Source organism: Salvia splendens, chromosome 4 (genome assembly GCF_004379255.2).
Source record: "Salvia splendens isolate huo1 chromosome 4, SspV2, whole genome shotgun sequence".
In the NCBI taxonomy this organism is placed as follows: domain Eukaryota; kingdom Viridiplantae; phylum Streptophyta; class Magnoliopsida; order Lamiales; family Lamiaceae; genus Salvia; species Salvia splendens.
The window spans coordinates 20,283,250-20,298,948 of NC_056035.1; the positions used below are offsets into that span (position 1 = coordinate 20,283,250).

Below are 15,699 nucleotides of genomic sequence, written 5' to 3' on the forward strand. Positions count from 1 at the left end.
GGATTTATTTTCAGAGAAATTTTTTTGGAAATAAAAAAAATACAAAAAATTTATATTTATATTTTCTTAAGAACACAATATTCAATCAAAAGATACTCCGTATTTAAAAAAATATATTCAAATAAAAATATTACTTTTCCTTTATTCCCTAAAATAGAAACTTTTTCCCTTTTCCTATATTTTCTAGAAATAAAATTTTCAATTTAAAGAATTTTTTTATTCCTAATGAGATTGACCTCATTTTCAACCAACATACTTATCTTTCTATCTCTTTTATTTTTTCAATTTTAGATTAAAGCGTGTTTCATTTAAAAATTACTCCATAAATAAGAAGATATATTTTCAAATTAAAATATTACTTCCTTCTTCCTCTTAAAAATAGAAACTATTTTCTTTATAGTATGTCCCTAAAAATAAAATTTTCTATTTAAAGAAATCATTTTATATTTTAATTTTCAACTAATACACTTTTTCTTATGTTACTTTTATTTTCTTAATTCTATATTAAAACTTGTACTAAAATTTTAAAAATGTATAAGGGACGAAAGAAGTAGTATAATCAAATACTACTAGTAATATAAAATGGATGAAATATTTTTTTAGTAATACGACCGTTGTAAATGAGAGAATAACTAGATTATTGTAAATAAATAAATGTCTTTGAATTATGAGACTCTATCCGCGAGTTGTGTTCTTCAGGCTAAAAGATGACTTTTCATTTGCATATATATTAGGTTTAGTTGGTGAATAATAAAATTTAATAATCTTCAATATATGTTCAATTAAGAGCTAAGACGACACACATAAACCATGCTATATTCCATGAATAATTACATTACACACACAATTAGTTTTAGCAGCCTCAAAATTACAATAAAGTTCCGAACTAGTACTATTTGATGTAGTATAATGAATGTCATTGAAACAATATATTCAAAGGAGCATTATAAAGAATTAAATTCTTCACTACGCAATGTTGTTAAAAATTTCCTCAATTAGCCAAAAAAACCCAGAAAATAGAACTAAAGATAAACGAAATGACTCATCCCTTCAACAAAAAAATAAAAATAAATCAAGAAACACACACAGCACAACTAAAAGATGGATTCAATATTGCAAAAAATCAAACTTGTAGTGATAAAATTTTACAAATTTAAATTTTTGTAGCACTGTAAGGCCACCCGCAACGAGTTACGCGGATGGCTCGAATCCCGTCCCTCCGTGACGAGACGGGCGCGGGACGCGTTGCAGTGTCCCGTCTCGTCCCTAGCCCGCCGAGACGCCTGCTCGCCGAAACAGCCCGCGAGCTGTCTCGCCACGTGCGCGCGACGTGGCGCCCTCCGGCGTGATGCGTGACGCCCACTCGCCGGCCCGCGAGTGGGTTTCGTCACGCTGACGCAATAAATCATTTTTTAAATATGATTTATTTAATTAAAAAAATTTAAAATTCGAAAACGGTAATATTACCGTTTTTCGACCGTTTTCCCAATTTTTTTTACTCTATAAATACTCATATTTCATCCTCATTTTACACACAAACATACATCTATTCTTCTCAAATCATCTCTCTTTCCACTCCAATTTTCATCTCAAATCAACTCTTTTATTCTTCCCCCAAACTTAATCGATCTAATGGATCTATATGAGCAAATGCGTCGAATAATGGAAGAATCACTTGAAGAAGATCGACGTCGGGAAGCGGAGGAAGCCGCGCCGCCCCAAAGACGCTCCCGGACTTACATCCATCGTAACCGGGAGGAAGCTGCCTCAAGGTTAGTACGCGACTACTTCTGCGATAACCCGGTTTGGGGAGATACCTACTTCTGTCGCCGTTTCCGCATGCGGAAACCGCTATTTCTCTACATCGCAAATACATTGGCAGCCCGGGAAGAGTTCTTCCAAGAAAGGTTCGACGCCGTCGGCCGTTCCAGCCACACGACGCTGTAGAAATGTACTGCAGCAATCCGTCAGCTTGCGACTGGACAAACGGCGGATGTGTTCGATGAATACCTCCACATTGGAGAAAACACCGGGAGAATGTGCTTGATCCAATTCTGCAAAGGCGTCCGGGCAGCCTTCACCGACGAATTTCTCCGGAAGCCAAACACGACAGATTGCCAGTTTCTACTCCACCTTCACGAAGAAGTACACGGATTCCCCGGGATGCTCGGCAGCGTCGATTGCATGCACTGGCAATGGAAGAATTACCCTGTGGCGTGGAGGGGGTCGTACACGAGCGGCCACAAAGGTACCCACTCCACCGTTATACTCGAGGCCGTTGCCGACTACCGGCTATGGATCTGGCATGAGTACTTCGGGGTCCCCGGATCGAACAACGACGTAAACGTGATCCACCAATCCGACCTCTTCGCCGAAGTTTTGGATGGTAAAGCGTCGGCCATCAACTTCATCGCTAACAACCGGCGGTATAAAATGAGGTACTATCTTGCCGACGGCATCTACCCGAAGTGGCCAACCTTCGTGAAGACGTGCAGCAGGCCTGTGAACGCAAAGCAGACTCTTTTTGCGCAGAAGTAGGAGGCTGCTCACAAGGATGTGGAGAGGGCGTTCGGGGTTCTCCAAGCGCGCTTCAACATTATCAAAGCCCCGGCTCGTACGTGGTTTATGGAGAGTATGGTCGACATCATGTATACGTGCATAATCTTGCACAACATGATTGTCCAAGACGAAGGACCTGAGGCGAGAAACTGGTTCGACCCTGAAGCCCTCGGAAACTCTACCGCAAGTAGTCCGCCTCGCAGTGGAGTGCATCCGTCTAAACAAGAACGGTTGTCTATTCGAGCAAGGACACGTGACTCTACTGCCCACGCCCAACTCCAAGATGATCTAATTGAACACATTTGGGCAAAATTTGGCAACCGGTAGGCGCACATCATCGCCGTTCTTCTGCTTCTTTGAGCTTTAAAGATTTTGAATTTAGTGAGAGTGAGGGGAAGAAATTAAATTATGTATTTTTCATTTTTTAGGATTTTTAATTATGTTTTTTTTATTTTTTTAAGAATTTTATGTTGTAAATTTATTTTATTTAACGAAATGTATTTTTATTAATTGAATTTGTTGGAAATAAAAATAGAAAATGAAAATGAATATATAGTAATTTAAGAGATGGTTAAGAGACGGATAAGAGATGGAGGGTTGCAGGTTATGTCCCTTAGTTAAGAGATGGATTAAAAAGTACAGTGGGGCCCAAGAATAGTAATTTAAGAGACGGTTAAGGGACGAATAAAAGACAGCGTTGCAGATGGCCTAACAAACGCAAATTCACTTTCCAATTTCGGAAAATTGCAATGCAATCATTTCTTGTTTGTTTATGTTTTTATTTACTATTTATATTTAATCAAGTGGGCTAATATTTTTTTTAATTATAGGTGTACTTAAATGAATTAGAGATAGCCTTTTTAGGTTTCATCAACGATTTGATGGTTATATCATTATATGGAATGGAAAGATCAATAAGTGCAAGAAATCATCAAGCAACTTTAATGAATAAAAACATATCATAATTTTGAAACAGAAAATACCCTGCATTATTAAATATATGCCTATTTTGTTGGAATGTGTTAAAGAATCCAATTTTTTTTAGCTCGAGTACAATTGCTTCTATCTTCTATTCTATTCCAATATGCTTTCATCTAATCTTCTTGTTGAATAATTGGTGGACTTACATTTGGGCCCGTTTTAACCGTAGCTCATATGTATGAGAATTGGGCTGGGCCCAATAGACTTACCTCTCCACTCCAGATGCCGCCACTTGTACCCTCACTCGGATCCTTGTCTCCAGCCGTTGGATCCAGGTTTGTGTTTGTTATGTGAGTGAGACCCTTGGGTTACTCACTGATATTATTCACTCTCATTCTCTCTCTGACTTCTCACTTTCTCACTACTCTCTCTCTCGTTCCTCTCTTCTGTTCTCCTTCTCCGACGTCTCTTCGACTGTTTCTGATGATCTCTCACGGTTGAAAGTGAAGAGGATCGTGCTACAGTAGTGTGGGAAGCAACTACTTCGGTTGCTGGGTCGGTTGTGAACTAGGGTTTTGATTCTGGAGCGGTTTTTGTGAGGAGGTGTTCTTGAACTGGTTAGATCTGGTGCTTGGGGGTTGTGTTGGCCTGGAATCTGGAGTGTGAGGTTAATCACCGGTTGATTTGGCAATACTCCTTTGGATCTAAGTTCTGGAGAATAGGCTTGAGCCTATGGCGGGTGTCTGAGCCGTAGACTCATTCTTGAAGTGTTCTTTATGTGTTGTTTCTCTCTTACCTGTGGTTTCTGACTTAGATCCGAAAGGATTATTATAGTTTTTACTAATCAGGTTTGTGAGTGTGCAGGGTATAGAAGACTCCAAGTGGTTGGTGATTAATTCTCTAGTCTGTAATAGCTAGATCGTCTCTTGTTCTGTAATCAAGCTTTCTTGTAAACTTGCTTGTAATATCAGTCGCTTTGTTGGAGTTTGACTGAGCTCCCTAATGAAGAACAAAGAGCTATTGGTAAATAGTGAATCCGATCTATGTCTGATCCCTACAGTGGTATCAGAGCCACGGGGGGACTAGATCGGCACGCCAAGTCGCATAAGGAGGTGGGCAAGTGGAATCCTCCTTCGAGTGGGGATTCACTCTGGTAAATTGGCTGAAACCTGCTGTTTTTTTTTTGTTTTCTGTTGTAGTGCCAATCATAGCCTTGGGTTCTTTTGTTGCTGGTAGTTGGTTCTTGGCAAGAACTTAGGACTTATCTGCTTTCTTGTGTTTTGTTGTTGCTTCTGCTGTTGGTTTGTGTTGCTCTGTGAATCTGATCTCACTTCACTTGGCCACTAAGCACTGATACTGCCAAAGTGACCCCCTGCGCCCTCCAAGAGTGAGTGGTTACGAACTGGGATAGCCTTTGCCAGTGTGCTCGTGACAGTCAGGGAATTGAGGCTGATTGTCTGTGAGAAAGCGTGTTCTTTGTGCTTGCTGAATGTCTCTGTGCTTTAAGGTGTGTAAGGCTCTCTGTGTTTGTCTTGCTTCCTGTGCTCTTGTGAAAATCTTTGCAACAATGACTCAGCCGGTTGGCCTGATCCTTTTCAATGGGAAGAATGACTTTATGATCTGGAAACAAAAAATGAAATGTTTTTTGATTCAACAAAATGTGTTTAAGGTTGTTGATGGTTCTTTACCTGAAGATACTGCTCATGACAAAATTGATGAGATGAATGAGTTAGCTAGAGCCACTATTGTGTTAAATCTGTCTGATTCTGTGATTAGGAAGGTTGATCATATAGAATCTGCTTCTGAGATGTGGAAAAATCTTGATTCCATGTATACTGAAACTTCTATGTCTTCTAGAATGTATCTGCTTGAAAAATTGTTCAAATTTAAGCTTGACTTATCTAAAGACATTGATGACAATATTGATAGATTTCAGAAGCTTGTGCAAGACATTAAAAGGTCTGGTGATAAAACCATAGATGAATACACAAGTATAGCTCTAATGAATGCCATACCTGATTCCTATAGTGATGTTAAAGCTGCCATTAAGTATGGCAGGGATTCTGCCCCTCTTGAGTTAATTGTAAGCTCCTTAAAATCTAAAGAATTGGAATTAAGGGAAAAGGCAGCAGACAAGAGTGCTTTTAATAAGGCTCTAAATGTTAGAGGTAGATCTTAAACTAGATGGGGTAAGGTCTCTAATAATGGATCAGGTTTCAACTCTAAGTCTAAGAAGAAGAACAGATCTAGGTCTAGTAGCAGGGATCCTAAGTCTTTCAGGAAGTGCTTCAATTGTGGGGATGTAGGACACTATAAAAAGGAGTGTACTAAGCCTAAAAGGAAGAAAACCCCCAATAATGACACTCAAATTGAAAATCTTGCTAATATGGCTAAGTATGATGCTGATAATGAATGTGTTTTCATGGTGCATGATCTGATGCTTGTGAATGCCTCTCCTGATTGCCCCTTTACCTCAAATGATTGGCTCTGTGACTCAGGGTGTACTTATCATGTTAGTCCTTACAAGGAGGTCTTTTCTGAGCTAAAACATGTTACTAATACTTATGTGTCTATGGCTGATGATAAGAAATGTGAAATTCATGGTATTGGCACTGTGTGTTTAAAGTTTGATAATGGTTTTGTGCTCTGTCTGAAAAATGTGAGATATGTCCCTGACCTTTGCTACAATTTGATGTCTTGCACTGCTCTTGAAGCTGCGGGGATGGGGGGAAAATGGGGGGATGGTGGCATGAAAATTTGCAAAGGATCTATGTGTCTCTTTAAGGCCAGCAAGAAATGTGGTTTATATGTCTGCAATGCAGTGTCTCTTTCATGTGAAAATGCCTATACTAATGTGGTTAAAAGTAATAAAACAATGTTATGGCATGATAGACTAGGGCATATGAGTGAGAAAGGTTTAAACATTCTGAAGAAGTATGCCATTCTAACTGAGTCTGATGTGGTTGATAGTTTACCTTTCTGTGATACATGTGTGCTGGGTAAACAGCACAGGGTCTCTTTTCCTTCTCCTGTGCCTACTAATGTGAGCAAGTGTGTTCTGGAATATTTGCACATGGATGTTTGGGGCCCTGCCTCAGTATCTTCTCACTCTGGTTCTGTGTATTTTCTGTCTATTATTGATGATTTCTCTAGGAAAGTGTGGTGCTTTCTTCTGAAACATAAGTATGATGTCTTTGAGAAACTGAAAAACTGGAAGATCTTGATAGAAACTCAGACCAGTAAGAAGATTAAAGCTATCAGAACTGATAATGGCCTGGAATTCTGTAATAAACAGATTGATGACTTATGTGCTGCACATGGTATTAAAAAACATAGAACTGTTCCTTATACACCCCAACAAAATAGGGTGGCTAAAAGGATGAATAGGACTTTGCTTGAAAAAGTGAGATGCATGCTTAGTAAATCTGGATTATCTAAGAAATTTTGGGGTGAAGCTTTGTTGACTGCTGCTTATTTGATCAATAGGTCTCCCTCTGTGCCTCTTAAGGGACAATGTCCTGAGTTTGTGTTTTCTGAAATTCCTATATCTCTTTCTCATCTAAGGGTGTTTGGCTGTGCTGCTTTTGTGCATAACAAGACTGACAAACTTGAGCCTAGGTCTAGGAAAGGTGTTTTCCTTGGATATCCTGAGGGTGTTAAGGGTTATAGGGTCTGGATAAGGGATGAACCTGGGTTTAAGGTCATAATTAGCAGGGATGTGGTCTTCAATGAAGCCGAATTCCCTTGCTTAAAGTTGACTGCTGACCCAACTTCACAATCTGTGGACAATGAACCTCTTATGGAGGTGGAGTCCATAGAACCACTCACTGATATGGAGAATCAGAATGATACTCCAAGTGAGGTGGAGCAGCCTTTCTGGAATTCTTATCCAGTCCTCACACCTGATGAGACACCTAATGAGGGAAATCTCAATGATTTTGTGCCTCAAAATGTGGATATTAATGTGGATAACAATGATATGCATGCTAGTCCTTTAAGGAATAATTCTCCTGTCCAGAATATTATTCAAAGTCCCTCTGGTGTACAAAATGCTATTGATGATGCTGATTTGAGCAATTATATGTTAGCTAGAGATAGAGCTAGAAGACAGAATGTGTCAAAACCTACTAGATTTGTTGGCTTGATTGCTCTTATTAATCTGGCTTTTAATGTTAATGAGTCTGATGGGGATGAACCCCAATCCTATAAGCAGGCAACTAAATCTAAGTTTTGGAACCAGTAGCATAAAGCTATGCTAGAGGAGATGCACTCTCTTAAGATTAATCTTACATGGATACTTGTTCCTTTGCCTCCTGGCGCATCTGTGGTTGACTGCAGGTGGTTATATAAACTGAAAAATGAAGTGGAGGGTCTTAGGTACAAGGCCAGATTGGTTGCCAAAGGGTTTACTCAACAAGAGGGGGTAGATTACACTGAAATTTTTGCTCCTGTTGTTAAATTCACTACTGTCAGATTAATGCTTGCCTTGTGTGCTCACTTTAATTGGGAATTGAAACAGATGGATGTCAAAACTGCCTTTTTGCATGGTGATTTAGATAAACCTATCTACATGAAACAGCCTGAAGGTTTTGTTGATCCCAAATTTCCCAATCATGTGTGTTTGTTGAAAAAGGCTTTGTATGGTTTGAAACAATCTCATAGGCAATGGAATATTAAGTTTAACAGTTGTATGCATAAGTTGGGTTTTGTGAGAAGCACTTTTGATGCATGCTTGTATGTTAAGGATCTTAACTCTTCTGTGCCTGTGTTCCTGTTATTGTATGTTGATGACATGCTTATAATGGGACCTTGTTTGAAAACCATAAAGTCTGTCCAGTCTTCTTTAAGTGAGAATTTTGACATGAAGGACTTAGGTGATGCTCAGAAGATATTAGGGATACATATCTTTAGAGATAGAAAGGCTTCTACCCTAGTGTTGCATCAGGAATCTTATGTGTGTAAAATTCTTAAAAAATTTAACATGTTGGATTCAAAGTCTGTCTCTGTTCCTTTGGCTTCTCATTTTGTGTTGAGTAAAGATCAGTGTCCTCAAACCAAGTCTGATATTGTTGCTATGAAGAAGGTTCCTTATGCCAATGCCATTGGGTCTGTGATGTATTTGATGGTAAGTACTAGGCCTGATATTGCATATGTAGTTTCATGCCTTAGTAGGTATATGTCAAACCCTGGATCTGTGCATTGGGAAGCTCTAAAATGGCTTTTAAGATACCTCAAACATACTGCAAAATATGGTTTGTGTTATTCTAAGTGTGAAGCTGGTGTCTCCTTAACTGGTTTTGTGGATTCTAACTATGCAAATGACAGGGATAAGAGGAAGTCAACTACCTCCTATATGTTTACTATTTGCAGTTCTTGTATCAGTTGGAAGTCCCAGTTGCAGCATATAGTGGCCCTATCCACTACTGAGTCAGAGTACATTGCTATCACAGAAGCAATGAAAGAAGATGTTTGGTTAAAGAGAGTTCTCTCTGAACTTAAATTTCTGAAGTCATCCCCCTCTATATTTTCTGATTCTCAGTCTGCAATACAGTTATGCAAAAACCCTGTTTTCCATGATAGAACTAAACATATAGATGTAAGGTTCCATTACATTAGGGACATAGTAGAAAAAGGTGAAGTTTTTCTACATAAAGTGCATACAGACAAAAACCCTGCTGATATGGGTACAAAACCTTTGCCAGCTGAAAAACTTATCTTCTGCATTAAATTCTTGCACTTTGATCTTGGATAGTTGCATGTCCCGGGGATAAAAAGACCTCAGTCATCCTACCTGCCTTGGTAAAGCTGGTATGTGGACTGAGGCAAAAAAGTCCTCCTAGACTAATGGGTTTAGACCCTCTGGTGTCTGGAGGCAGCATGGTGATTCCCTTAATGCCAATGAACTCCGTTGTGTTCTTTGGGGCTGAGGGGGGATTGCCTTTATAGGCTGTGATGATGTTCACCTTAGCCAGTTAGTTCAAGCTGGTTTCCCAGAATGAAGTCCAAGGTGGAGTATGTTGAATAATTGGTGGACTTACATTTGGGCCCGTTTTAACCGTAGCTCATATGTATGAGAATTGGGCTGGGCCCAATAGACTTACCTCTCCACTCCAGATGCCGCCACTTGTACCCTCACTCGGATCCTTGTCTCCAGCCGTTGGATCCAGGTTTGTGTTTGTTATGTGAGTGAGACCCTTGGGTTACTCACTGATATTATTCACTCTCATTCTCTCTCTGACTTCTCACTTTCTCACTACTCTCTCTCTCTCGTTTCTCTCTTCTGTTCTCCTTCTCCGACGTCTCTTCGACTGTTTCTGATGATCTCTCACGGTTGAAAGTGAAGAGGATCGTGCTACAGTAGTGTGGGAAGCAACTACTTCGGTTGCTGGGTCGGTTGTGAACTAGGGTTTTGTTTCTGGAGCGGTTTTTGTGAGGAGGTGTTCTTGAACTGGTTAGATCTGGTGCTTGGGGGTTGTGTTGGCCTGGAATCTGGAGTGTGAGGTTAATCACCGGTTGATTTGGCAATACTCCTTTGGATCTAAGTTCTGGAGAATAGGCTTGAGCCTATGGCGGGTGTCTGAGCCGTAGACTCATTCTTGAAGTGTTCTTTATGTGTTGTTTCTCTCTTACCTGTGGTTTCTGACTTAGATCCGAAAGGATTATTATAGTTTTTACTAATCAGGTTTGTGAGTGTGCAGGGTATAGAAGACTCCAAGTGGTTGGTGATTAATTCTCTAGTCTGTAATAGCTAGATCGTCTCTTGTTCTGTAATCAAGCTTTCTTGTAAACTTGCTTGTAATATCAGTCGCTTTGTTGGAGTTTGACTGAGCTCCCTAATGAAGAACAAAGAGCTCTTGCTAAATAGTGAATCCGATCTATGTCTGATCCCTACACTTCTCCCTCAATCCGCTTCATCTATCTTGAGTAGCCTTCATCTTCTCTGGCATCGCCGCCAACACATTTATCGTTCTGTTCCGGCTTCTCCATCAGACCAGTTTAAACTTAGGATACGGAGCAAGGCAAACCTTTTTTTTTATTTGTTGGAATTTAGATAAAAAGATTTATTTTGTAAATAGGTACTTATAGAGATTTATTTTTCATATTGCAATAAAGTTGGCTTAAGCGTCTCTTCGATTCAATCAACCCCACTTATTCTTATGTTAATTAGCATTAGTTGTAGAATAATGCAAGATTGCTTGAGCGTTACATTTCAAACGCACCGCATGCCGGCTGCTTCAATTTGTGGGTCCATTTACTAAATCCGTTCTTGAAAAAAAAATTGAAATGACACGAGTTTTGATGTACAATTGATAAAATAAGAAGAAATAATTTGTAAAGTAAAAGAGAGAAAAATAAAAATAGGTAGAGTAAGACAGAGGAAAAGAAAAAATGGTGAAAATAGTATTAGTGGATTGTAGGGTCCACGTCTTAAGATAGAAAGTTTAATTTTTTATTTATTTTAGGGGACGGTCCAAAATAGAAATAGATTATATTTTTAAGGGACGAAGGAAGTATTGATTAAAAATTTATTGTTGATTTGATCGCTGATTGTTTGTACTATCAACATATGTATTGAACAATAAAACAAATTTCCATGCAACAATTTAACAAAATATAGCAAGAATTCGACATGAACATAGAAAAAACTAGTAAAACTTAAAGGCTTGTTCAAGAGTGGATTTGAAGGTAGTGTAAATGGCATGCCATCCAGCCTCAGTTGGATGTGCCAAATCCCAAAAAAATGCCGATTTCGGATCACTGCAAACTGTATACATTTTCGCACCTTTCTCGTCCACGCTGCCGCAAACGTAGCCGTCCGTCCCAACGCAACATGGCTTCAATGGAGTATCGAATCTCAAATTACCTATTTTTCATTTCAACACCACATTTATTAATTAAAACTGAAAATTTATACTCCCTCTATCCCTAAAGAGTGAATATTTGATTCGACACGGGTTTTAATGCATAATTGGAAAAGTAAAAGAGAAATAAGAAGAAATTTTTTTTAAAGTATTGTTAGTGGAAAATGAGTTCCACCTCATAGAGAGAATGGAGTTTTCCAAATTATAAAGGTCATATTTTTCATGGACGGACTAAAAAAAGAAATAGTTCATAACGGAAGGAGTATTAAATGGCAAAAAACGCACCTAGGTAGTCTCGTTTTTCGTTGAGCACTGTTGTGAAGGAGCTGTAGAGATCGATGATGAAGAAGGTGGAGGATTTGGATTGGTTGTTTAATTTAGCGACGATTTGCTGCAATAGAAGATTGTGATAGGAGACGGCTAGATTTTGGGTGGTGTTGCATCGTCGGAACGTTGTATCGACCGTGCTCCGAGGAAGGCAGCCCAACGGTTGGAGTAATGTCACGGCAACCTTAGTTGCACCGAGCTGTTGGAGTCGTTTCAAGTTCACGCCTAGTTGATTTACCACGCGCGGTATGAACGTTTGCAATCCCTGTCAATCAATTCATTAAAAACTCATAAGACCATTATATAGTACTCCCTCCGGCACGGGTTTTAAGAAATATACTAATAGAAAGTGAGTTGAAAAAATTAGTGGTACATGTTTCCTACTTTTATATATTGATTTTAATATAGAAAGTGGGTTGAAAAAATTAGTGGTACATGTTTCCTACTTTTATATATTAGTTTTATAATAAAATGTGAGGGAAAATGAGTTAGTGAAACGTAGAGTCTACTATCAAAAATGATAAAAGCTAAATGTAACAAATTTTTGAGGCATGGAAGGAGTAATCATATTGAAGGAGTATTTATTACCTCTGGAAGAACTTTTGAGATTGATATCATATATTATTGATATCTTATTAATATATGATCATATAAAATAGAAAAATACTTTTCTAAGCCGCTATGTACTTAAAGTCATTAACTTGGATAAGAAATGAATTAGGATATGATGATTAAGTGTTAATTAAAGTCAGTAATATTACCACTTTGTCCTATAAAAAATTTACATTTTTCATTTTCTGTTGTTACATAGAAATATCGACATTTCCATTTATGAAAAATTATTCCAATTTATTATCTATATACATTAAATTATTTACAACTTATACCACCAATAAACACTAATAATAATCTGAGTCTCAATATCCACTACTATTACTTTAACTATCTTTTCCCTCTTCTCTATTACTCTAATAATTTTATCTTAATTCACATATCACATCATATGTCAATATTTTTATGAGACGATGGAGTATTCAATTGTCGCCTAGGTAGTGGAGCGCACAGAGAGATACTCTGAATGACAGACATACAACGACACAATGCAAAATATAAATAGACAAGAGAGATACGCCTTACTACAACTTCCTAGACAACGAGATTAGGTAGAGATCTTGATTTATACAGTTTACTACTCCTATTTGGGTTGGTGCCATATCACACCAAAGCGAATTAATCGTAAAATTTATTTCATAATTTTTTGCAAACTAAATTAAAATGTATTATTATCAATTTATCATTAGCCCAAACCTAAACAATTAAACCCTTGTTTCCACGAAATCTAAATTATTTTTTAAAAATAGTATCAAATCAAATCAAATCAAATAAAATCAAATAGAGTAGCTGTATCCTAATAATTTAATGGGAAAGGCATTGCCACCTAATTGCTTGAATTCATGTTAACTTCTAATAAAGGCTCCATCCGCCTAATAAATGCATTCGCCAAAATTAGAGGACTCAGTTGCCCAACATCGTCACGTTACTACTCACCACTCCCAATTTTAGTAGAAAAATAAAATAATGTATTACTATTAGTACTACTAATCTAAGTAATAAAACTGCCTCTTTGTTATGTACACATGATGTGGGAGCAATAATGTTTGGAATAACATATTTGGAGCAATAAAGTCAGTGAAAACATTTTCACTGACTTTATAAACTAAAATACTCCTTCCATCCCACAAAAATATAAATATTTGGAATACCATAAAATTAATATACAATTAATTAATAAAGTAAAAGAGGATAAAAATAAAGTAATTATAGTGTTGTTTGTGGATAATGATGCCTATCTTATTAGAGAGAAAAAAAGTAACTAAAATTAAGAGGGGATATTTTTACGAAACATCCGAAAATAAAAAATATCATTATTTTATGAAATGGAGGGAGTACTATTTTAAAGATAATGAAATCTAATAAAACTAGATAAGTGGGATATTGATATACACAAATACGAAGAAGATAATGAAATCTAATCAAACTAGATAAGTGCGATATTCAGATACACAAATACGTGTAACCCACTAATTATAGTGGCATTAATTATCTCTTATGCAATTATTAAAGACCCTTGAACAAAACGCATCTAATTAACTCAAAAAAGACTTGATTTAGTTGACTTTTATCACCATTAATCATTTTATTACATTCAAATACAGCTATTTATAATTATAGATGCCTATAAAAAATTGTAAGCCCGGATTTTTTCAATAAAATGAAAAGGAAATCCAACTGATAATCATCGCCCATTTTAGAAAAGGACGTGTATAATTCAAATACTATCGCACCCCACAACTTCCAATTTTAAGATAAGAAAAGAGTCACGCAATTTATTTTTTTGGTTCAATAAATTAATTCCAAGTAAAATGTAACGATTTTTGGTGCTGTAAATTAAATCCAACCACACATACCAAAAATTAAAAATCTTGAACTCCTATTTCTAATGAAGTAAAATAAAATGAAGTGTTACCTGCATAGTTCCACCTTCGGCAAGAAAAGCACCGTAATCGTTGCCGGAGAGGCAGACGAGAACAAGAGACGACTTCAAGTCCGATTTGGTGTAGACGGAATCATGCACAAGTTTGTCGTAAAATCCGATCTGAGTGCTCATATTGGGCAAGAGATCTCCTATTGTGTTGAACACACCACTCCCTCCATATGCGAAATTCAGCCCATTCCGCAACTTTTTCCCTCCCATTTCCATCCATTCATACGCTAACGGTGACTTCACTTCCAAGAACTTGGCTGTTTATTTTATTAATATCAGTTAATGTCACAAAACGTACTAGTTCATTGACTCATGAATTATCATGCTGGCCAAATATGATAAAGACGGATTTAATTTAGAAGAAAATTAATTTATTTAACCTATAATTGCATGGACAATGATATTACAAGAAACCACATCTATCAGCATGAAAATAACTCTTCAACAATATTATTATTTGGGTGATTAATTTAATGAGATATACATATCGTGTAGGAAATCAGAAAAGTAATTACATGCCAGCTGGATATATAAATATCTATCTATATATAATATAATCTCAAAACAAAAGCATCAAGATTCAAAACCAGTAATGAATAAAGTGGTGCATGTGTGTGACACTACTCGATGATGGTAAAGAGAAACCGTGTTATTGTTTTTATTTTCAACAAAAAAACATAAATAATATATTAGTCCACCAAACCAAAAAAAGAAAAGCGAAGGAAAGCAGAAAAAAAGATAAAGTGAATAAATGATGGTATACAATGTGTTGATGCTGAAAAAGCAAAGAAAAAGATACGTTTATTTTTTAATCAACTCTAATTAATTACTCGCATAATAATTAATTTCATTTTCTGCATTCGTTTTAAAATGGAGAAAGAGTAAAGTTAAAAAAAAAGAATAACGTAGATACGAGTATATGGTTACCAATGTAGTCAGTGAGGATGCGGCCATCAGAGAAGCGGCCCGCGGGTTTCCCGGGGAAGGTGGAGCCGTACGGCTCATTCCACGAGTTTCCTAGCGATTTTCTGATGTTGCCCGTGTCTGCGTATGAGTCCCCGAATACGAATAGCTTTTTCGGTCTCAAACTTCCATCGGAAATTTCATGCTTCTGCCGCCGGTGATGGTGGTTGAGAGGTGAAGCTTGAATGCATATGTATCCTTCAAAATAAAGAAAATTATGTTTATATTAATTTCAAGTTTGAGAGGGAAATTAAAAAGAGAGAGAGAGAGTGTACCTGAGGAGAGGAGGAAGCAGCAATAGAAGAAGGAAAAGAAGAGTTTAGAGGATTCCATTGGAGAGATGTGGAGAATGAAGAATGTTGATGATTTTATACTTTGCAAAGGCATGGGCTCTCTATTTTTAAATTTATAATTTTGTAGCCCACTCCTTTGATGATTACACTTATATTATGCTATGAGTGTTCTATTCCATTTTGTTTTCTTGTATCATGCTCCTTATGCATATTGTAAGTTTATACTCCT

General features: G+C 37.3%; 1 protein-coding gene across 1 annotated transcript; it reads right to left on the reverse strand.

Annotated features, from left to right (window-relative positions):
- Positions 1-10,994: 10,994 nt before the first annotated feature.
- LOC121799069 (GDSL esterase/lipase At5g03610-like) lies at positions 10,995-15,699 on the reverse strand. Its single transcript, XM_042198392.1, has 5 exons — positions 15,453-15,699; positions 15,142-15,375; positions 14,197-14,471; positions 11,628-11,934; positions 10,995-11,344 (listed from the first exon to the last, which is right to left on the reverse strand). The coding sequence occupies exons 1-5, from the start codon at positions 15,562-15,564 to the stop codon at positions 11,127-11,129; spliced, it is 1,146 nt and encodes a 381-aa protein (XP_042054326.1). The 5' UTR covers positions 15,565-15,699; the 3' UTR covers positions 10,995-11,126.